The sequence below is a fragment of the Electrophorus electricus genome, chromosome 14 (genome assembly GCF_013358815.1).
Source record: "Electrophorus electricus isolate fEleEle1 chromosome 14, fEleEle1.pri, whole genome shotgun sequence".
Classification (NCBI taxonomy): domain Eukaryota; kingdom Metazoa; phylum Chordata; class Actinopteri; order Gymnotiformes; family Gymnotidae; genus Electrophorus; species Electrophorus electricus.
The window spans coordinates 18,982,890-19,004,375 of record NC_049548.1 but is presented as its reverse complement, the minus strand read 5'-3'; the positions used below and the strand labels follow the sequence as shown (position 1 = coordinate 19,004,375).

The 21,486-nt window shown below is 42.8% G+C and overlaps 2 protein-coding genes across 2 annotated transcripts; both read right to left on the bottom strand.

The window, feature by feature from the left end:
• Positions 1-229: 229 nt before the first annotated feature.
• LOC113576882 (phenylethanolamine N-methyltransferase) lies at positions 230-2,064 on the bottom strand. Its single transcript, XM_027009226.2, has 3 exons — positions 1,852-2,064; positions 1,377-1,584; positions 230-800 (listed from the first exon to the last, which is right to left on the bottom strand). The coding sequence occupies exons 1-3, from the start codon at positions 2,033-2,035 to the stop codon at positions 362-364; spliced, it is 831 nt and encodes a 276-aa protein (XP_026865027.1). The 5' UTR covers positions 2,036-2,064; the 3' UTR covers positions 230-361.
• Positions 2,065-8,223: 6,159 nt separating this feature from the next.
• On the bottom strand, positions 8,224-17,802 carry LOC113576874 (protein phosphatase 1 regulatory subunit 1B). Its single transcript, XM_027009215.2, has 7 exons — positions 17,124-17,802; positions 12,119-12,202; positions 11,720-11,795; positions 9,616-9,696; positions 9,148-9,318; positions 8,837-8,926; positions 8,224-8,698 (listed from the first exon to the last, which is right to left on the bottom strand). The coding sequence occupies exons 1-7, from the start codon at positions 17,211-17,213 to the stop codon at positions 8,556-8,558; spliced, it is 735 nt and encodes a 244-aa protein (XP_026865016.2). The 5' UTR covers positions 17,214-17,802; the 3' UTR covers positions 8,224-8,555.
• Between the last annotated feature and the right edge of the window lie 3,684 nt (positions 17,803-21,486).

The following is a 21,486-nucleotide window of genomic DNA, read 5'->3' as shown; positions in this document are numbered from 1 at the left end:
TTCATGGTTGACGCCTGAAATTTGATTGACAGTTAGTGAATAGTTAGTTTATCATGAAAAATAGACCATCCAAACAAAGTGGTGCTTCTTTGCAAAATATCACATTTCCTAGAGCTAGAAGCAGCTTAAGAGGATGTACAACAAAATGTTTCATGCATATTCAAAAAGGATCTGACACCTGTGTAAAAGGTTAGCTTTATTAATTCTTTATTAAACACAGTCTCACGAACATTTAGATTTTATTCAAACTGAATTAAACCAATAGACTGTTTAACCATTATATCAATAGACACACAGCGATTAAAAAAATATAGCGCCAAGGTCGTCCTCTCCACATGCTGTCAATCCTCACAGGGGATTGCTATGGTTTTCTGGCTTCAGCAAAAAACACCCCAGTGACATCATCCACCCCTAGCTTCATGTCTGGTGGCAGGTGATAGACGCTGAGCCGAAGCAGGTTATAGCCACAGACCCTCAGGCTGGAGCACACCTGTGACTCCTCCAGGGACACCACGGGGATCCGCAGGCCTGGGGCCCCCAGGTAGAAGCTCTCTCCTAGGGCCCCGATGAGCAGGAGGTGCCCTCCCCGGCGCAGGAGTCTGGAGAGATGACCCAGGGCCCGAGTGAAGGAGGCCAGATCGGGGCTCACACTCTCGAGGCAGAAGGAAGAGACGAGGCAGTCGGCTCCGGAGTGGGGCAGGGTTCCAGGGGGCAGAGGGTGGGGCTGATGTACATCAACGGGAAGCACATCGGTCACCACTGAGCGAAGTCGCTCGGCTTTCTCCCTCCAGGCAGTAGGACTGGGCACCAGCACAATGAGATTCCTTAAAGTCCTCGAGTCCAGCCCCAGGGACCCAGCAACCTGCTGCTCATGGGTTCAAGCTCTTCCTGCCTCAAAACACCTGAATCGGCTCACAAAGGGCTTGATAACGATCTTATTAGCTGGATCTGGTGTTTTGGAGCAGTGTACACTCGAAAGCATGCAGCACAGTGGATCACCAGGTCACAAACACTTAAAACATGTTACAAACACTAGCTACAAACACTTAAAACATGCATGCTTTATCATTAAACATCCTAATAATTCACAGTCCATATAGAAAAATGAAATTGGTCTTTAGCCTATTCTTGAAGAAGACATGGCATTTGGAAAACAAGAATTGAACACACACCATCAGTCTGAGAACAGATAATAACCAACCATGGAATGATTGGCCAGTTAAACGTTTTACAGGGTGAGTGTTTTTACGGTACCACAATAATGCTGCTTTATCGCCCTCCTGTCATTGAAACGATGTAAGTATCCAGAAATCCTTCCTGACTGTGAAACCGAGTGTATTATTTGCTATTCTGTCAGTGTGTTCGGCCAGCCTCACCTTCGTCCCTCCAGCTCACACACATGCTGTAGGTATGGCGTCCAGTCTAAACTGCCCTCACCACCCTGGAGCCACTTCAGCAGCTCATTCCGGTTCACCTCCAGGAAGTCAGACAGGATGATCCGATCAAAGTGCTCGCAAGCACTCATCACCTGGTACAGTGTGGGGCCAGACCCCACATCCACCAGAACCTCTCCTCTCAATCCCTCTGGAGGGACCGTACAGAATAAATAACGGTGGGGATGATTAATGCTAAAACAAAACAGTTGCAACACAAGGAGAAAAAAACGGAAAAACAATGTTTTCCCGTTTCCCACACTGAGGAGCACACTCTGGTTTTTCAGCTGCCTTATCTAACCAAACATATTTTAACTGAGAGGTACAAACAGAGAAACTACAGATCTGAGAATTTGCTAAGCAAGGTATGAACTGCAAACACACACACACACACACACACACACACACGTAGGCACACCTTCTGTAAAAGCTTTATGCAGGCAGCTGAGTTTCCAGGGCACAATGCTGTCTCGGCGGTGGAAGTCAGCACGGGGTGCTGTGTAGTTGTACTGCAGGTAAGCTGCAGGGTTGAAACCCTGGTAGCAAGCCTCCATGGCAGCTACTCCCTCCATCCCACTCTCTCCTCCATGCGATCCCTTCATCCCTTGCTCTTCTCCCGTCTCTCCTTCCATCTCTTCGTCTGTGCACCGCAGGCCCACACAGCTTATGGTCACATTTATACTTGCGTGTGAGCACCCTCCCTATGGTTTTCCTGTCTGTGGAGCTAAGATTAGCCTGTCATGCATCTGCTGCTCGCTGCCCAAGGCCAAGCTGTGGTCTCCCTGTCTCTTATCCTTATCTCCTGAGATGGAGATAGAGAACCGGGTTTGAGCGGCCGCCAACCTGTGAGCTCTCAGACCCCCCTGCCTGCCTGCCTGCCTGCCTGCCTGACCCCAGGCACTGATGGCATCATGTGGGGGGCTTTTTACTCCAGCCAGCCAAGCCAAGCCGTTCCTGCTCCTGGTCCTCCTGGATTTCTATCTGCCCCATCTGTCCACTGGCCTTCTTCAGTTCAGGCAACAAAAGGACCCATCGCTGCCCATTAGCTTTGTTTTTTCTACCCAAGTTATTAAGTAGAGAGCAGCACTCTGGGCGGAGAGTGCCCCAAGACAGCAATAATGCGCCAGATGTTCACATCCTAATGCTACGGTGGGAACAATGAGAACATTAATAAGGAAGACATGCTCTTTTACCTGATTTGTATACTAAATGGAGGCTCTGCTACTCATGGAAACCCTGCCACCTTTTCTGACAACTTTAACTTCCACTCCACTATAAACACAACCAAAAACTAGTCTGGCAGATTGCTAATGTCATTAATGCATTAGCCATTGTTCCTGCCGAACAGTGACACAATGGAACAAAAGGGTCTATACAAATGAAATGTAATTTAGGCAAGTAAGTGCATTTTCAGTGTGGCCTTGTCTTTTAAGAACAGCTATGGTGTTGTCATTTTGTAAGCTTCAAGTCTATGAGATTCATTACAGTAAATGTCAATCTTGCTTCATTTGACACATATTTGACACTTGAACCCGATGTAAAATATGGTGATTTAATTTGCCCATCATAAATAAAGTATAGCATATAGTATTGGGAAGTAGGCTGTGGACCCTGAGGGCTGTACATTCTGGCTAGGGTTACAGAGGCAGAGGGCTGCGTGACACGATCTACTTAAAAATATAAGCGCACTGAACTTTTCAATAAACTCGTCTCATGTGCGCATCCTCAGTGCTCTGCCTACCATGAGTACTAGTGCCTGTCACTAGTTTCTTGCCGTCATTGCACCTTTTAACTACCCGCTCTTAGTTTACATCTTGTGTTTAGTTTTCCTGTTTGTGTTCATCTTTTGTTCGTTTTCTGTGTTATTGTTATTTGATTCCTTCCTGAGCACCAACATCCCTAGACTCTGGTTTTGTCACTGATGAACTGATGCAGAATACTACAGTGCATACACAATGCTTGACCAGAACGCTCGCTAATGATAATGACCTAGATAACCTAGTTAGCTAGCTAAAGGTTTCAGCCGGTCGGAGTTAATATAGTTAACTTCACCTTGTCTCATTAAACCTAAGAGATGCTGGACATGCGTGATTTAGCTGGTTTGAAAAATGATACCTGCACATAATTACTGTATGTATAATGTGTGATGCAGGAAGGAGGTTAAACACACAGGAAGAACAGGATGCCATTAGAAGTGATGGGGTAATGCTGTGGGTTACCAAGCTATCTCAGCAATTCTCCAAAAGAGTAACATGTATAATAAACAACATGCAACAATGCGATGACAGTGCCTTCTGCACTTTGAAATGCCACTGCATCTAAAACATGCTAGATAACTAAACTTGCCTTGCCTTCTAACCCAAGTAATAATCAGCTAAACCATGTGTAATGTAGTTACAAGTCAACTACAACATCAAGGTAAGCCCATGCAACAAACACTTAATAAAACGTCATCATAACTTCCTCAAACTGACATGTGATGGCAGTGTGACCAAGCAATGGGCTAAACTACTTGTAATGTTTTCTCTTGTAGCAGTAGTTTTGTGGCTAAAGAAGGCAGAAAACTCACTGTATTTATCTGCAATAAAACACTCAGTTGGGATGCTAAGGAAGGACTAGCATTAAGCATTTATTATGGACACACTATTAATGAAACTACGACGATTAAAAAAAATATAGCGCCAAGGTCATCCTCTCCACATGCTGTCAATCCTCACAGGGGATTGCTATGGTTTTCTGGCCTCAGCGAAAAACACCCCAGTGACATCATCCACCCCTAGCTTCATGTCTGGTGGCAGGTGATAGACGCTGAGCCGAAGCAGGTTATAGCCACAGACCCTCAGGCTGGAGCACACCTGTGACTCCTCCAGGGACACCACGGGGATCCGCAGGCCGGGGGCCCCCAGGTAGAAGCTCTCTCCTAGGGCCCCGATGAGCAGGAGGTGCCCTCCCCGGCGCAGGAGTCCGGAGAGATGACCCAAAGGTAACCCATGGAGACCTGATGCCATCCAGCCAGAACACATTAGGGAGTGGTGTGCAGTTAATTAGGATGGAAAAAAGATACCCTAGTATAATAATGGATGTTGCTGAAAACAGCGTTAAAGTGAAATCCATGCAGAATGGTACCAATAAATTATTTTGGCCAGGCCTATGAGTTGATATTTGTTGCTATAATGATGGCCAGATTTTGTGAATTATGACTGGACCACAAGCACTTGACAGATGTTACTTACAGAAGAGGTCAGTATGTAAAATATGTGGAGGAGCATTTAGATTGAATAATTAAAATCAGTAGCTTAAATATCTAAAGCCATTTCTTAGAAACATTAAATGAATTCATTAAATAATTAAAATCATTCTACTTTGTGTCATTAATCAGTTTAGTTGTAGCACACTTTAAGACTTTATGTTTTTCCATTGACTTTTGTTACAGTTCAAAAGATTGTGTTGCATTCAGAAGCTTCTCTATGTTTTTATATGAGATGAGCAAACCTTTTGCATCAGAATATCATTTCAGTTTGCATTTTATCAGCAATCAGTTTACATTGTGTCCGTAATCAATTTGATTGTAGAATACTCGTATCTCGTATCTCCATCATGGGCTTTTGATATTGTCACTGTTAAAAAAAAAAGTTGTGCTGCAGTCAGATTTATGAGTTGAGCAAACCTTGAGATTTAAATTCTTAAACTTTGCATTGCAAATTCACTAAGGCTTCCTTATGAAATAAAATCTGTGTAATATTGCATGAATAATGTAATATCTACATTAATCTTTCCTCTTTTTTAAAACTTCTGGTCATCCTTGTTATATATATATATTTTTTTAAATTAACTCTAATCTTAACAACCACTGCCCCATTTCTAATCTTCCATGTCTTTCCAAAATTATTGATTGAGCTGTTACCAATCAACTCCAAGCTTACCTTCAAACTAACAATCTTTTTGACCTACTCAAGTCCTAATTCCTTCCTTTCCAGATCACAGAAACTGTCCTGGTTATGGTCATCAAAGACATTCTCCTGTCTGCAGATGAGGGTGCGCGTAATATCCTTTTTCTGCTCCTGTAAAGCCTCCATGAACTGGGCATTGATGGATCTGCTCTGGACTGGTTCACCTTCTTCCCAATACACTTACTCCACCTCTGTTGTCATTCCAGGGGTCACACAAGGCTCAGTCCTGGGATTTCGCCTGTTTGTCATGTAAATACTCCCCTTCAGACATATCATATGTCATTTCAAATCGGACTTTCTTTGCTACATGGATGATGCTCAGATCTATCTCAGGACTAAAATCCATCAAACATCCACCACAAAATCCTCCTTCTCACATACAAAGCCCTCAACATTCTCACGCCACCTTATCAGTCTGACCTTCACTACAAACCCACTGGCTGTCTCAGGTCTTCTTCTGCTGGACTCCTCACTGTTCCTACATCCAATCTTCACAGCTTCGGTGACCGAGCATTTTCCAGATGTGCTCCACACCTCTGGAACTCTCTCCCCTCGTGTGTCCATCTGTCTACTTCTCTCTCCATATTGAAAGCTAACTTTAAAGCACATCTTCTCCACCCTATGACCTTCCTCAAGCTGAATCTATCCCCGACTTCCCACTGTGCTCTGTCCATGTCTTATTCAACGTCCTTATCCTGGTATTATTATGTCTATTGTGTTTTCCGATGCCTCTTTTATTGTATATCTATATTTTTTTAACCTTTTTGGGTTCTTGAAAAGCACTATATAAATCTCATGTATTATTATTATTATGATAATAATTATTATTATTATTAAGATAGTGATAAGAAATAAGAAATTACAAACGACATGGATGGGCTTGTGCGCAGTCCCTAGTCCAGTGTATGATTAGGAGCATCCACCGTAAGCACTTTATAAAGGTTAACGACGTCAATATTAACATGTTAGAATATACTGCCATCTAGTGGTGTGGAACAACACACCTATTACGGGCTCGCAAAGCAAGATTTTTTCCATAGGAAAACATAAGCAGCAACTATAGTCGCTGAGATGTTCTGTAATACGAGGGGCATGTCCTGTTCTTCTGCCTTGGAGTTCATGTTTCCTAACTGGGCAATTACATTACAGGCCACAGTATGCTCAGACTAATACAAGCATAGGAATACATGCATATACACATGCACACACACAAGTGACGAAGACACAATTCGTATTAGATTTCATTTTTTATTGTCAAATTCAGAGTAGAATACTTTAAACATACACATACAAAGTCAGAACTGCTCTAAATACAGTATATCATTTCGATTAATCCCCCATAAAGTATTTGTCTTACAATTTCTCAAACATTTGCAAAACCAAAAAGCAATTGCTAAAGTATTTATTCTGCTATTTGGATCAAATTAAATGTATGATAACACAAATGCACTGACATTCAAAAGTTAACATATCACACCTTCAGTTTTAAGCCTAGCCTGTATAGTAGACTGACAGGATGCATACAGTAGAATGGCAGACTGAGTAGAGTAGACTGGCAGGCTATGTATGATAGAATGGCTGGGTGTGTGTGTACAGAAAACTGGCAGGGTGTGTACACTGTACAGTAGACTAGCAGGCTGCATACTGTAGACTAGCAGGCTGTGTACGGTAGACTTGCAGGGTGTGTACGGTAGACAGGCAGGGTGTGTACGGTAGACAGGCAGGGTGTGTACAGTAGACTAGCAGGCTGCATACTGTAGACTAGCAGGCTGTGTACGGTAGACTGGCAGGGTGTGTACGGTAGACAGGCAGGGTGTGTACGGTAGACTTGCAGGGTGTGTACGGTAGACTTGCAGGGTGTGTACGGTAGACAGGCAGGGTGTGTACGGTAGACTTGCAGGGTGTGTACGGTAGACTGGCAGGGTGTGTACGGTAGACTTGCAGGGTGTGTACGGTAGACAGGCAGGGTGTGTACGGTAGACTTGCAGGGTGTGTACGGTAGACTGGCAGGCTATGCACGGTTGTGCATTCCTCATACCTCACAGCCCTGAGCTGTTTTATACACTGGTTCATTATAGTGCAGTTTCTATAACGCACATCTAAATGCAGGTTTGTGCATGCATATCCAGAGTATCTACTCTTACAGAAAAACAGAGAGCAAAAAAGAGCAAAATATATGGTGTAAGTTTGGATGTATATGGTGTGAGATTGGATGTTTATGGTGTGAGATTGCTTGTTTATGGTGGGATTGGATGTGTGCGTGTACAGGGAGAAAATAATATTTGCGGCAGTGGGGTTGTGGCTGAGTGTCATCTGCAGGGCAGAGAGACATCCCATTTGAACTTGCGTCAGTGTGTCATTAACAGTAGCTTCCATATATGCTGCCTTCTCTCCCAGTAGGCTGCTTGGTGGTAGCTCAGTGTTTCAAGTACTTAACTTGTAATCAGAAGGTTGCTGGTTCAAGCCCCACCACCGCCAAGCTGACACTGTTGGGCCCCTGAGCAAGACCCTTAACCCTCAATTGCTCAATTTGTACTCAGTCATAACTGTAAGTTGCTTTGGATAAAAGAGTCAGCTAAATACTGTAAGCGTAATGCTGGATTTAGAGAGCGAGCGCAGACACAAAGAAAGAACCCATACACAGAGCCTGTTGCTGAAAAGAAAATCTTCCTCGTGGCTGTTTCCTTTTTGTTGCTTTATGCATAAAACATAATGAGGCTCTGTGTCATACTCCTGCTACTGTGCCCTTCCACCTCATGACACCTAGCACAAGCGTTACAGTCCTCTTTATAATAAAGGCACTCACACAATACAAAGTTACACAGAGTGTCTGCTTATTGTCTTAAGTTTAACTAAATAAAATTGGATTTTGCCCTTAATACAAGCTAAGAATACAGATGATATTCAGTAGGATGGGAACGCCTTTCAACGTCCTTCAGGTTGCCTGTAGTCCCATGAGACAAGTAAGCTTTGTTCTATCTTTCTGGATGTTGCCATGGTAATAGGTTTTCTTTCTACACCTGATCATCTTCCTGCCCTTCAGCCGACCTCCCACTTGTGCAAATGATGACATCCTCGTTCAAAGGTACGTCTCTTAAAATGAATATAACTAACTTGCGTTTACTTTTTGCGTTGCACAAATCGCGATCGCATTCGGTCTGTACTCTGCCAGCTATGGTTCGTCCTGCTTACACTCGCCACGCGCTGGGCTTTCTGTTCTGTCCTCCTCTCCTGCTGAGTCAGCTGTTGCTTCTCCTTTCACCACGTGCACTGACTGATGATCTGATTGGTGAGGCGTGGTGTCATCTGGTGGCTCTGTAGGTAATGCAAAGTTAAGTTCCCAGAGGGATGTTGAACCAGTGCTATCATATGCTGTTGACCACAAGATGCTTTCCGGTAACAAAAATACAGAAACGATGCTGCATACACGTTGGACGGGTGAATGCATCTCACCTCTGCCAGAGTCCAGGGGATACTCCTCTTTTGCTGAGTTTTCTGAAGGAACAGTGTCCTCTTCAGGACACTGCATGTAAACTTGCACCGCTGGTAGTGAGGTAATAGACACAGCAATCCAGAAAGAGAGAGTTAGTTTAATAAGCAAAAAACAAAAGAACTTCTAAATACGCTAGGGCCAATTCATGTTTGGTTAATGTGTTTTGGGTTGTTATATCATTCTCCAAGTTAGAATTTTGCCATGATCACAAAACACTGCTGAACTTGAGTTTGCCACAAAAAAATATTATTTCAGTCCTTTAATAACTTACTCTCTCCACTCGCTGGGCTTTCTGCTCTCCTCTGCTCTCCTTTAGAATCAGATGTTCCCTTGTCACCTTCTCCTAGTGTCTCGTGTAGAGGGATCGAGTCTGCCTCCTCATCTGTGAACTCACACGCTGACTGGTCATCTGATTGGTCAGATATGACATCATCTGTTGGATCTATGGGCAAGTAAGTTCAAAAAGGTCATTATCTGAAAACGCCCATTTAATCAATTGTTCTCTATTCATCTGTTTTCAGCCAAGTGCTTGGCTGAACTGTATGGCTGTTCAAACATGTTAGTGAATGGGTAGATGGGAATGTTAGTGGATGGAGAGGAATATTAGTGGACAGATGGGAATGTTATTTAATGGATGGATGTGAATGTTAATGGCTGAATGGGAATATTGGTGGATAGATGGGAATGATAATAATAATAGTCAGATAAATGCACAGAGAGGTGAAAGCATGCGTTTCACCCCTGGAGGAGTCCGGTGAGATGTCCTCGCCATCTGAGACGTCTGGAGACAGCTGCTGGCTCTTCAACATCTTCTGAACCGCTACAAAGATCAACGCAAAGTAGGACAGATTCAGGCAGGGACCGTGTGACTTCGCTTCACTGTTAATTTCCATAATGCCCTTTATCATGGCCATGTGGAGACGGGAGTCTCAACATGGTGACACAGTCAGTCAGGAAGTTACAGTAAGACAGAGGGACACAGACACAGAGACTGAGAAAAGCAAAGCTTAACCACTAGATCACTGTGCTAGTCTAGTCATAAAGTACCACAGGACTGCCTGGTCAAGTGTGGTCATCAACCAAAGAGCTCAAGCAGTAGTCATCAAGCAAAGAGGACAAACATGTGGTCAGTCTTTTAAGCACTAAAATACAACTGAACAAACAAATCTTAAAGATCAATCCATGTGTAACACCATGCCATTAAATACTCATGCCCCTCTCTAGTGTCACATTTTTACAGGGAATTAAAAGAATAACTCATTCGGTGACAGTGATGTAATGGGTAATTAGGGTGTGCATGCGTGGCTTTTTTAAAATTCATCTATTTGTTTTACTCAGCTTCTGCTGTACTGTAACCGAAGCCTGCTGGTGTCGTTCCCAGAGACATGTAAAGAGAGTGAGTGAGTGAGAGAAAGAGAGAGAGACAGAAATAGAGAACAAAGAGCACAGGAATAGACACAGAAGGGTTGGGGAGGAAATGCTGGTAATGTCAGGCTCATAAGGAGCTTGTCATCACTTTCCTTCAGGCCCTGGGGGAAGCGTTCTCAAGTGGAGACTTCTCCTGCCAGAGCAGCTCCACCTCTCAGATTTCTCTAATCACTGGAGCCACTGAAGGAGAAGATCACCTTGGAATATAACACAGGTAATCAAGAAAGCAGTGAGACACTGCACTCTCCCACTCAGTCCCTCTGTGTGTGTGTGTGTGTGTGTGTGTGTGTGTGTGTGTGTGTGTGTGTGTATATATTCATCTGTTTTGTTATGACCAGCTGTTAGCTGTGTGCGCCCTTCAGTAATCCCAGACCATTCATTCCCTGCCCTAACTTTGAGTGAAGGGGTGTTAGATTGTTGTTACCTATGCGTGAAGGGGTGGTAGATAGTTGTTACTATTGTGTGAAGGGGTGGTAGATTGCTGTATTACCTTTGAGTGAAGGGGGCTGGTAGATTGCTGTTACATTTGACTGAAGGGGTGGTAGATTGCTGTGTTACCTTTGGGTGAAGGGGTGGTAGATTGCTGTGTTACCTTTGACTGAAGGGGTGGTAGATTGCTGTGTTACCTTTGACTGAAGGGGTGGTAGATTGCTGTGTTACTTTTGAGTAAAGGGGTGGCAGAATGCTGTGTTACTTTTGAGTGAAGGGGTGGTAGATTGCTGTGTTACCTTTGAGTGAAGGGAGCTGGTAGATTGCCGTGTTACCTTTGGGTGAAGGGGTGGTAGATTGCTGTGTTACCTTTGGGTGAAGGGGTGGTAGATTGCTGCTACATTTGACTGAAGGGGTGGTAGATTGCAGTGTTACTTTTGAGTAAAGGGGTGGTAGATTGCTGTGTTACCTTTGAGTGAAGGGAGCTGGTAGATTGCCATGTTACCTTTGGGTGAAGGGGTGGTAGATTGCTGTTACATTTGACTGAAGGGGTGGTAGATTGCTGTGTTACTTTTGAGTAAAGGGGTGGTAGATTGCTGTGTTACTTTTGAGTGAAGGGGTGGTAGATTGCTGTGTTACCTTTGAGTGAAGGGAGCTGGTAGATTGCCGTTAACCTTTGAGTGAAGGGGTGATAGACTGCTGTGTTACCTTTGAGTAAAGGGGTGGTAGATTGCTGTGTTACCTTTGAGTAAAGGGGTGGTAGATTGCTGTGTTACCTTTGAGTGAAGGGGTGGTAGATTGCTGTGTTACCTTTGAGTAAAGGGGTGGTAGATTGCTGTGTTACCTTTGAGTGAAGGGGGCTGGTAGATTGCTGTGTTACCTTTGAGTAAAGGGGTGGTAGATTGCTGTGTTACCTTTGAGTGAAGGGGGCTGGTAGATTGCTGTGTTACCTTTGAGTGAAGGGGGCTGGTAGATTGCTGTGTTACCTTTGAGTGAAGGGGGCTGGTAGATTGCTGTGTTGTCTTTTTCAGGCTTCAGGACTCCATTTTCACAAACTGCCAGCTACCACAAAATTAAAGACACTCTTAATTGCAGCAGTCATCATTTTTCATGTCAATGATATCACCTTTGATGTTATGACAATGATAAGAGCAATTGGAATAACTCTGATTAAACCACACTTATGCTTTCATAAATGTTTTCTTTTTTACTGGTTTGCATAGACATGTCCATAGAAATTAGAAGATACCAATAATCTAGGAGAAGTAAGTTTTACTCGTTGAATATTCCGCATGCATGTAATGACCTTCAGTACAGTGTTTTTTGACTTCCAGAGTTGTACATATGCAGCGCTCATCTGCAGGTGTGTGTCAGCACGATCTTACCTGCTGGCGGGAACTGTCTTCCTCTGGGGACATGTGATCCGTCAGCCGGAACAGAGTGGCCGGTGTTGGCCTCCGACGCCGAATCTAATTTTAAAGGAGAAATCATCTTTATTGCGTATGTAAATGTATAACAAGATAATGGTAATCTAATAATCAATTTCCTTTATGATAACAATCTTTTCCATCCAGGAGAAATACTGCTCTTGTCATTTATTGCCAGGGATATAAAATCATTTGTGCATTTCTGGCTTGTTTACTGTGTGTATGACGTATATCACAAATTTATAATCTGTTTATAAAGGCAGTTCTGGCAGGGAACTTTGGCAGCAGTTTTATCTTACAGATATTTATAGATATTTCTTAACTTTGTGAATAAAAAAAAAAAAGATAAAATACTTAATTGGACCCTCAGCCTGATCAGTCTGATGGAGGCTATACAGTGATTTGGATGCCATAGTTTTAAAACTCTGTGTTCTCTCGCTACGAATCTTTTCCCATGACATCAGGCTGGTGAGGTGTGACAAAGCAGGCAGGCATATATTAAAATTCACCACCATGAAAATCTGACATACGAATCATCACCACCTCTCCACACGCACAGGCGTCATTCCCAACAGGGATGTGGTAGGTGGGAACCGACTGACATATCCACATGTCATATTGTTGCCAAGGTAACAAAGTGGGCAGGAAGTACAGGACGCCATGAGATACATTTGATCTGAAATTTGTCCTGTCATAGGTTACATTAATTCTAGACGACTTCCAGTGTGAGGGTGGAGTGAAGCAGAGATGGAGGAATTCCTGCAGTGCTCCACCCCTGGCCTTATAATTATGCTCTGTTATGACTTTCAGACTTTATCTATGTTTCATTCCTGTTCTGTTCAATTTAATTTCACACAATTTGTTACATTGCATAATGCTGTGATGGGATTATGAAATCTCCCATGGGATTTTCCTGTGCAGATGTTTTGTTAAGAAAACAGAAAAGGTTTATATGGATGATGACATGATGGGTTTTCTAGAAAGCGGGAAGCGCTCCTGAGACATCTGGAACACTCTGATGATGAACACATTTGCTCAGTTTCCATCAGCTTTAGGTATGTGTTCAAATGCCAGTTGGACTTCCTTTAACAGCTCTTACTTTTCATTCACAACCAATGTGATTTATGTTAAAACATGCAGTATTCTTATTTTTGTTTGTTTATAAACGCACTACAGCAAGGCAAATGTCTTCCCCGTGTGCATGATGCTTTCAGAAACAATACCTGACATGTTAACTGGTATTCTGAAATAGCCCAGCTCTACTGGGGAAGTGTGTGTGGTTATTGATGTACAGGTTATAGTTCCTTTGAAAATGTGAATACCTACCATTTCAACTCAGTCTGTAAACTGTTACTCTTGAATAACCATCTGTTCAGTCATATCTCTTTGTAATTACCATTCCATTGCCAAGGCAACCGTGCCTTTCTCTCGCGTGTTGGCCTACATCCTGACTATGTTTTATATATATATCCTCACCCAACCCCAGCACTTATTCCCACACACAGCACCATGCCGGCAAGCTTACTAGTATCTGTTATTAGTAACATTCTGAGCTCATACATAGCTTGAGACTTATATAACCCCAGCAAAATGAGCACAGTGATCCACTAATTTTCCATAAAGGAAAAGAGCTGACCAAGAGTAGTGATCTCAGTAAATGACTCTAGACTACGTTAGCTGTGATTACTCTAGACAACCCCACCTGTGACTACTCTAGACTACACCACCAGTGACTAGACTACACCACCTATGATTACTATAGACTACACCACCTGTGAATACTCTAGACTACACCACCAGTGACTAGACTACACCACCTATGATTACTATAGACTACACCACCTGTGACTAATCTAGACTACACCACCAGTGACTAGATTACACCACCTGTGACTTCTCTAAAGTACACCACCTTTGATTACTCTATACTACACCACCTGTGTCTACTCTAGATTACACCACCTGTTCTTACTCTAGACTACAGCACCTGTGACTACTCTAGATTACACCACCTGTGACTAGACTGCACCAACTGTGGCTACTCTAGACTACAGCACCTGTGACTACTCTACACTACAACAGATTTTAAGGAGCTTCGTCTAGTACTTTAACATTGAATTCAATCTGGTTACTGGATATTTGAAAAATTTAGAAAGTGTTAGACAACATCCCAAAGCTCATAGAATATATGGCCATGAATGAATCCTCTCCTTCCGGCTTTAACCATGCTCATAACGCCCATCCTAATGACCATGGACCTGGTGTAGCCACAATATCTGACCAAAAACTTCAAAGTTAAATATTCCTATGGAGTTGTAAAAAAATAAAATCAAATAACTTAGGTGTTATTCATTCTGATCTCTCATTTGACACCCATACACCTATGTAATGTTACTAAACTGCCTTATTCCATTTATGTAGGATTGCTTAACTGAGACATATACTTTCATTTTATTTCATAAAGATTGTAATGGTCTTCTAATTGTGCCCTCAAAATGCGGGTGTCTCTTAGTTCCTACAGTTAGTAAGATTACAGATGGGGGTAGAGCCTTCTCATATGTAAAGCCCCACAGTTATGGAACAGCCTTCCAGCTTTAATCCAAGGGTCAGGCCCACTCCCATAGAGCCTACGCCCCTGGTCATAGTTTTCTGATAATCTGAGATGTCGGTGTTGTCATCCAGCCACTTCCTGTGTTCACTCAGGCTTGTGACTATGATGTGGGTAGAATGCAGTCACAGTCTGTTGACCTTTACAGATCTAACTACATCTTTCTGTTTGATCTGCATGTTACTGCTGAGATGTGCCAGCACTGTTTTAGACCTGCCAGTAGATGAACTGATGCAGCCATATTTCTCCACCCACTCCATCTACTCCAATGGATGCAGAAAAAGCTCACCCACCCTAGACCCACTGTAGAAGCTGCACCCACACTGAACTGAACTACATGGACTATATATAATGTTGGGAGTTTTTCCTTGCGCCTGTCTCCACTAGTTTTGTCATTAAGGATCTGTTGAAAAAGTACTAACCTATATAAATAAATTTCACACACACACACACACACACACACACACACACACACACACACACACACACACACACACACACACACACATACGTTCCAATAACCTGGAATCAACCATTTGCCAGTTTGCAAATTCATTAGTATTCAGCAAACATTCACATTAAGTGGCTATGCAAACATAGCCCGTCATCCCTGTGTTCAGCCTGCTCACCTTCCATGAGACCCCACGTCAGCCTGTACCAGACCCCACAGACAGACTCCCACAGCCAAACCCTGCTCAGGGGCCTATTCATGGGAAAACTTCAGAGTGACATTCAAGTGTGCCAACACAGACGTCATTTACATCAAGTGTTGACAAATGCATGCAAAGGGTGATTGCGGGGGTGAGAGGGTGAGTGTGAGACCCATGGATCTGCTCTTAGTGGTCCATCAAAAGCAGCTGTGTGGGAACTACGGGTCTTCCAATATGTTGACTTTGCTTGCTGCTTCATCATCATACCACTTTAGTCACACATGCATGCATTCACACTCAGTAATAAGAATCTGACCTTATATTCACTTCATTCAGTTAGATTACAAAGTATGTGGGCGGGGGGAGTATTTTTAACCACTCATCTCCTTTTTCAAAGTTACACTTCTGGACTTTATGATTTTCTTACCAAAATAGCTCTCTTGATCATAACTGCACCTCTACATAACATCAGTAGCATGCACGCTCCATCCATTTCTCTCCTCCTCTCCTCTCCTCTTCTCTAAACTTCTCTCCTCTCCTCTCTTTTCTTGTCTTCTCCTTTGCTTTCTGCTCCACTCTTCTTTCTCTTCTTCTATCCCCATCTCCAGATGTAACTGGGTCATAACACGGCAGCTGAACTAGTTTCTCACCACACACAAACACACACCATCATGCGCACAACCACACACACAAACACCCACAAATATGCACAAGCACACACACAAACAAACATATGCATACAACACACATACACACACAGTTGCGCACAATCACACATACACAAACATGCATGCATGCACACAACCACACACACAAACACACACGTGCACAACCACACTCATACAGGTGCACCAAAATGTGTATGCCTACACACACAGCAACACACACACACAGAAACACATTGGCACAATACAGAATTACATAATCTGTTGTCAGGCAGATTGATACACAGTCCAGGTCCCATGAGGGATGGAATTCACTTGCAATTATATATGCGAGGGGTGAACAGTGGTTTGGCACTGTGTGTCAGTGTCTGTGTGGCCTGTAGCGTAGTGCCCTAATACCACAATTTCTCTAGTAAATGGAATCTGGATCATCTAATGTAAGCATTTCAGTTCAGATATACCACTTAACGACTGGTTAATGACTCAACCTAATTAGTCCAACTAAAGCCATAGTACAATTACGCACACCACACATCATACAATTACAACTTACTATCAACATTCATTTCATGATCAGCATACAGTAGAGTTATATAGTAATAATACCAAGAACTGACAGTAGCCTAGTGTAGTTTAAAAAGACTCAAATTTATGTGGAATTTGTTGTAATTATAATAATGCATAGTGATTTTGGCAGTGCCAGTGAAGCTCCCTGTTTATCATGCCTCTTAAATGAAAAGCAACTGTTACACATTGCCAAAGTGACTCACAGTTAGTAGCTGTGAAAAATATCAGTGGGCGAATCTATTTCAGGCTACTTGTGCAAAACTGCGCTGCAAATTCAGTAAGACCCTGGAGAATTCAAATCTTGCACCTGACAGTTATAAAGCATGTTGTCATGGGCTGTCAGGCTCCATTTCTGCCTGTCTCCTTCCTGAACTACTCCAAGTTGCTTCTGAAGTACGGTCAATGACGCATAACCTAGTTCAGAAGCTGCGGCTGCCTCTTGCTTGCTTTTATTCAGCACCACCAGCTCTTACCAGCTCCACCTGTCTGGGGTCCAGCTGGGAAGGTGCAGCAGAAGGCACAGAGAACTGGATCTTCCTTCGCTCCTTTGCCTCCCTGTCCATCACAGCAGCTACAGCCAGCCTCCGTCCACCAGCCTGGGTGTCCTCCTGTACTGGGGGCTTCGCTGCACACCAAACTTCTCCCTCCGTGTCTACTTTGGTTTGGCGTTACGTGCAGCACCTCTCGTGCTCCGGTTTGGGTGTGAGAGGGATCTTCTTCCTCTTCCTCAGTCTGTCATATAGTTGCAGATCTTCCTGTTCACTGTCCTCCTCTGGGAGTAATCCAGGAAAGTGGTTCTCTCCCTCTCACCCTCACCCTTTATCTCACTCTCTCTCTCTCTCGTTTTTGTTTCTCTTTCACTCCCTCTCTCTATCCCACTCGTGAGCTTTCTCTGTATCACTTGTCTCAACCAGCACTGGATTACAGAGAGAGAGAGAGAGCACTGGCAGAAGAAACGCACGCCGTGCGGGAAAGGATCCGAGGGCGGGAGAGAAGAGCCAGTGAGGGGGGAGAGGGAGGGGTAACAGGGAGAGACCGTGGTGAGACACTGAGAGAGAGACCGTGGCGAGACAGTGTGAGAGAGCGACAGTGGTGTAGCGCAAAGATGTGGTGGGGAGAGGGAAAGAGGGAGAGAGGGTGGTCAGACATAGAGGGAAAGAGAGAGATGGAGTCAGAGGGAGCGAGAGTAACAGGAAAGGTGAGACAGTGGGAGACACAGGAGGAGGGAAGGAGGAGGGGTGATGTGTGTGTGAGAGAGAGAGAGTGAGAGAGAGAGAGAGGGAGAGGGAGGGTGTTTATGTGTCACCTTAAGGTGATGGTGACTGGCAAAGGCATCTGGAAATATAATTGTGCCTGATTTGCATGTTCTATGCATGCGTGTGTGTGTTTGTTTATGTATGTTTGCATGTTTCTGAAGGCCTCTTTGTCCACACAACATCCTGGATCTCTCTTCACAAACACGGCACAGTAAATGGATAAGTTTAGGATAGTGTGAGAGCAGAGACACGAGGAGCATAACGCATTCTGTGCCGAACTGGACAATAAACACATTGTAAAAATTTACATGAACGTTGACTCACAAAGATTAGCAGAATATTCACTCTACCCATGCAATAGCAATGCTCATTTCTTTTATCTATTGCAAAAAATAGAAAAAAAAATCTATGCTGACATTTAAACCAAATGTCAACATATCAGAAGAGAACACAGCATATAATGAGGATATTCACAGAATTTTGTAGGGAAGCTTGTAGACAGTTTTTTTTTTTGTTTGTTTGTTTTTTTAAACAAAGAAAGCAAAATATATAGATGGAAAATGCCCAAGAAACTACTAAAAATGGCCTACGGACATCTCTACATTTTCACCCTTATAAAAAATGCTAGAATCTATGAATATGCATGACTTTATGTGGATTAAAATGAACCCCCAAAATACATATGCACACATTACTGTTTTTGCACTATTTTTATGACATACTATGCTAACATGAAATGGCCATAACAACCTTTTATATTTGAAACTAAAAAGGGGAAAGAGTTGATGTATCACAATCAGCTTTTAACTTTGCTGACATTTGTTTTTGATGCCATTGTGACCTGGAACTTTACTACAGTGCAAGCAATGCTGGCACACACTGCTAACCACCTAGTCAACTGCTAGTAAACTTTATGAATTGCTAACTTACTTTACTGCAAGGCTATGACTATGCACAGTTATGCTATGACTATGCACAGTCAGTTGCCTTAAAGATGTTTTTTAGATAGCTAACCATACTGGCAGTGAGCAGAAAGTCCACAGTAATTTTTGGAGGCTATTAACCTACAACACAATCTACTTTTGAGGAAACCAGTTCTGATGTCATAATAAACTTCTTTACTAAGCTACATGCTAACTGTACAACCAGAGTACCAAAAGGCAGAAATGACTTAGCTGATTTAGCTAGCAGGCTAACAATAAGCTATACATAACAGCTGAGACATGGACGTTTATAAAGGTTTTTTAGACACCAGTGAATAAAATAGCTTTGATAAATACACTTGGATCCTTGGATGCTGATTAGCATATTGGACCATAAACTTTTTTTTTTTAACCTTTTTTTTTGTGACATTAACATTGGCCTCATATGTAGTGCCCTTCAAATGTTTTTCTTCTACTACTTTTTTAGAAGCATAGTTTGTCCTTTCAAAGGAAAAATGTGGAACAAAATTGATCCAGACATCAACCTATATAATCATAATAATCACTGAACAAACAGACACATATGTAGCATTCAGAGACTCATGTACAGGTAAACATCTTACATGAATGTTCCAGCACAAACCTGGATTCTCTATCTGATCAAGACATCTAAAGGTGTGTTCAAAGTACTTACATAGACAACTAACCTAACAATCAGACAGAATCTCAAATAATCTCACAGTGGACGTAACAAGCAAAAAAAGTACAAAACCAGTTAATCTACACAAAATATCATTGCAATCCAAGAATCCACAAACACTATACAAAAACAATCATGAAATGAGCATGACCCAGGCATAAAGTTGACCATCTCTGTCAGTGGCATCCTTAAATGGGCCCCGGTAAAGTGATGTCACACACAGAGAGAAGGAAGGCAATGGAAGAGAAGGACTGGAACAGATGGCCAGGAGGGACAGCTGAAGAAATGGACTGGAACAGGAAAAATATGGACTGGAGGGACATCTCAAGAACTGGACTGGAACATGGAACAGATGGACTGGACTGTAACTTGGAACTGACTCAGATAAACAGGATACCAACACACAGTGGAGCATAACACTGAGTGAACAGTATGAGGAATGTAAGAGTCAGAAGGCTGTTTACTGCCCATAGAATGGAGAAGGACAGAATGGTGGGAATCTGGACTGTTGAGGACAGTTGTGGCATTTTTTCAGATAAGAGGAAAAACAACTTGGCCATCAGAGCTGCAAACAATCAGTGTAAAACTTTTTCCTGATCTCTGGAAGTAAGGAATGGGTTCAATTCTTAGAGGCTTTAAAGGTTACACTACTTCTCCAAGATGTTTCCATTTTTGAAGCTGATTGCTGATTGATTTTACTTCTCTAATTGCTGCAAGAAAATCCAAAAGCCACAAACCCTCTAGGTTATGAAACCTGTCTCCGTAAATGATTTGTTTGTCTTTTGAATGCGCTGTGCTGCTTATATGTAAAGATATGTTGCTGACCGTTAGTAATTCAGGTTTTCTGTGATCCACTTGTCAAATAGCAAGCTAAAGCACTGTGGCATGGAAAATTCACAACATAGCCTTCATCTTTGTGCACAAATGGGGCATGCTTTTATTAAATGTTGGGATTCTGTCCAACAGAATGGGTCTTATCTGTGATGGAACTGAATAGCATGAGCAGAGCGTTGCGTTGCTCACTCGCTGTGTCACGGTGATCAGCCTCCCTTCAAGGGGTCACACTGCATAACAGCAAATAATCACAAAACCACAGAAGAATTTGAATAGCAGAGCTGCTAACAAGTTCCAGTCTCACACTTCAACCCATCTACTTTTTTTCCTGTATATATTACATGTTGGTAGAGCTATCCCAAAATTTGGAATTAGAGTTCATAGTTATATTGAAGATTTTGGTTTCTCAAGGCATATATTGAGAGTAGAGTAACTACTCATGTAACTGGTACTGACCTAGTGTTAGTTCCACTTGGACAGCGTGACTTCTAAGCACTTCCCTCTCTAGAAGCATCCAGAAGCATCCAGAATCTGGATTCATTTTTAAGCTCTGACCATCATGCCAAGTGTGTGCTTAAGCCTTTCTATGCATGGCTTTATAACCTGTTCACGTAACTTTATCTTTATTTGAGTGGCTGAATAAGCATTCATAACCATAGACAGAGATTATTAATATTCATAACCATAGGCAGAGATTATTTGAGGGTCCTTCACTTTTATTTACCTTCCTGATGAGCCCTGCAAAGAGCTTGCGATGTTCTGGTTTATGGTATGAAATGAGTGGGCGGGGCCCTATGTAACGCTTTATATGACACAGGATATTTGACATCATATCCTGTGCATAATTACGTTTATGCATGAGAGAAGAGTAGTCAGTTCACTGCCTAACTGTCACAAAGGCCTAAGTTATAGCTATCCAGGAGTCTGGTCAACACTGCTAAAATCCACACAGACCCATGTGAAGTGAACATTAGAGGAAGCACAGCACACCATGTTTTGAACATTCCAAACCCCTGAGCATAGCTGTCCTAGAATATACTGTAGAGGGAGAGGGTTTGACTCCATGGTATTACTGAACCAGACAGGAGATGCAGCCAATAGCCCTCATATGATAATCTTTCCA

Coding starts and splice junctions, on each gene's coding strand:
- LOC113576882 (XM_027009226.2), bottom strand. CDS start 2,035: ATGAAGGGATCGCATGGAGGAGAGAGTGGGATGGAGGGAGTAGCTGCC. Junction 1,585..1,851: donor GCATAAAGCTTTTACAGAAG/GTGTGCCTACGT, acceptor CGGTCCCTCCAG/AGGGATTGAGAGGAGAGGTT. Junction 801..1,376: donor TGTGAGCTGGAGGGACGAAG/GTGAGGCTGGCC, acceptor GCTGGTGCCCAG/TCCTACTGCCTGGAGGGAGA.
- LOC113576874 (XM_027009215.2), bottom strand. CDS start 17,213: ATGGACAGGGAGGCAAAGGAGCGAAGGAAGATCCAGTTCTCTGTGCCT. Junction 11,796..12,118: donor AAGACAGTTCCCGCCAGCAG/GTAAGATCGTGC, acceptor ATTTTGTGGTAG/CTGGCAGTTTGTGAAAATGG. Junction 9,319..9,615: donor CTCACCGGACTCCTCCAGGG/GTGAAACGCATG, acceptor ACTTGCCCATAG/ATCCAACAGATGATGTCATA.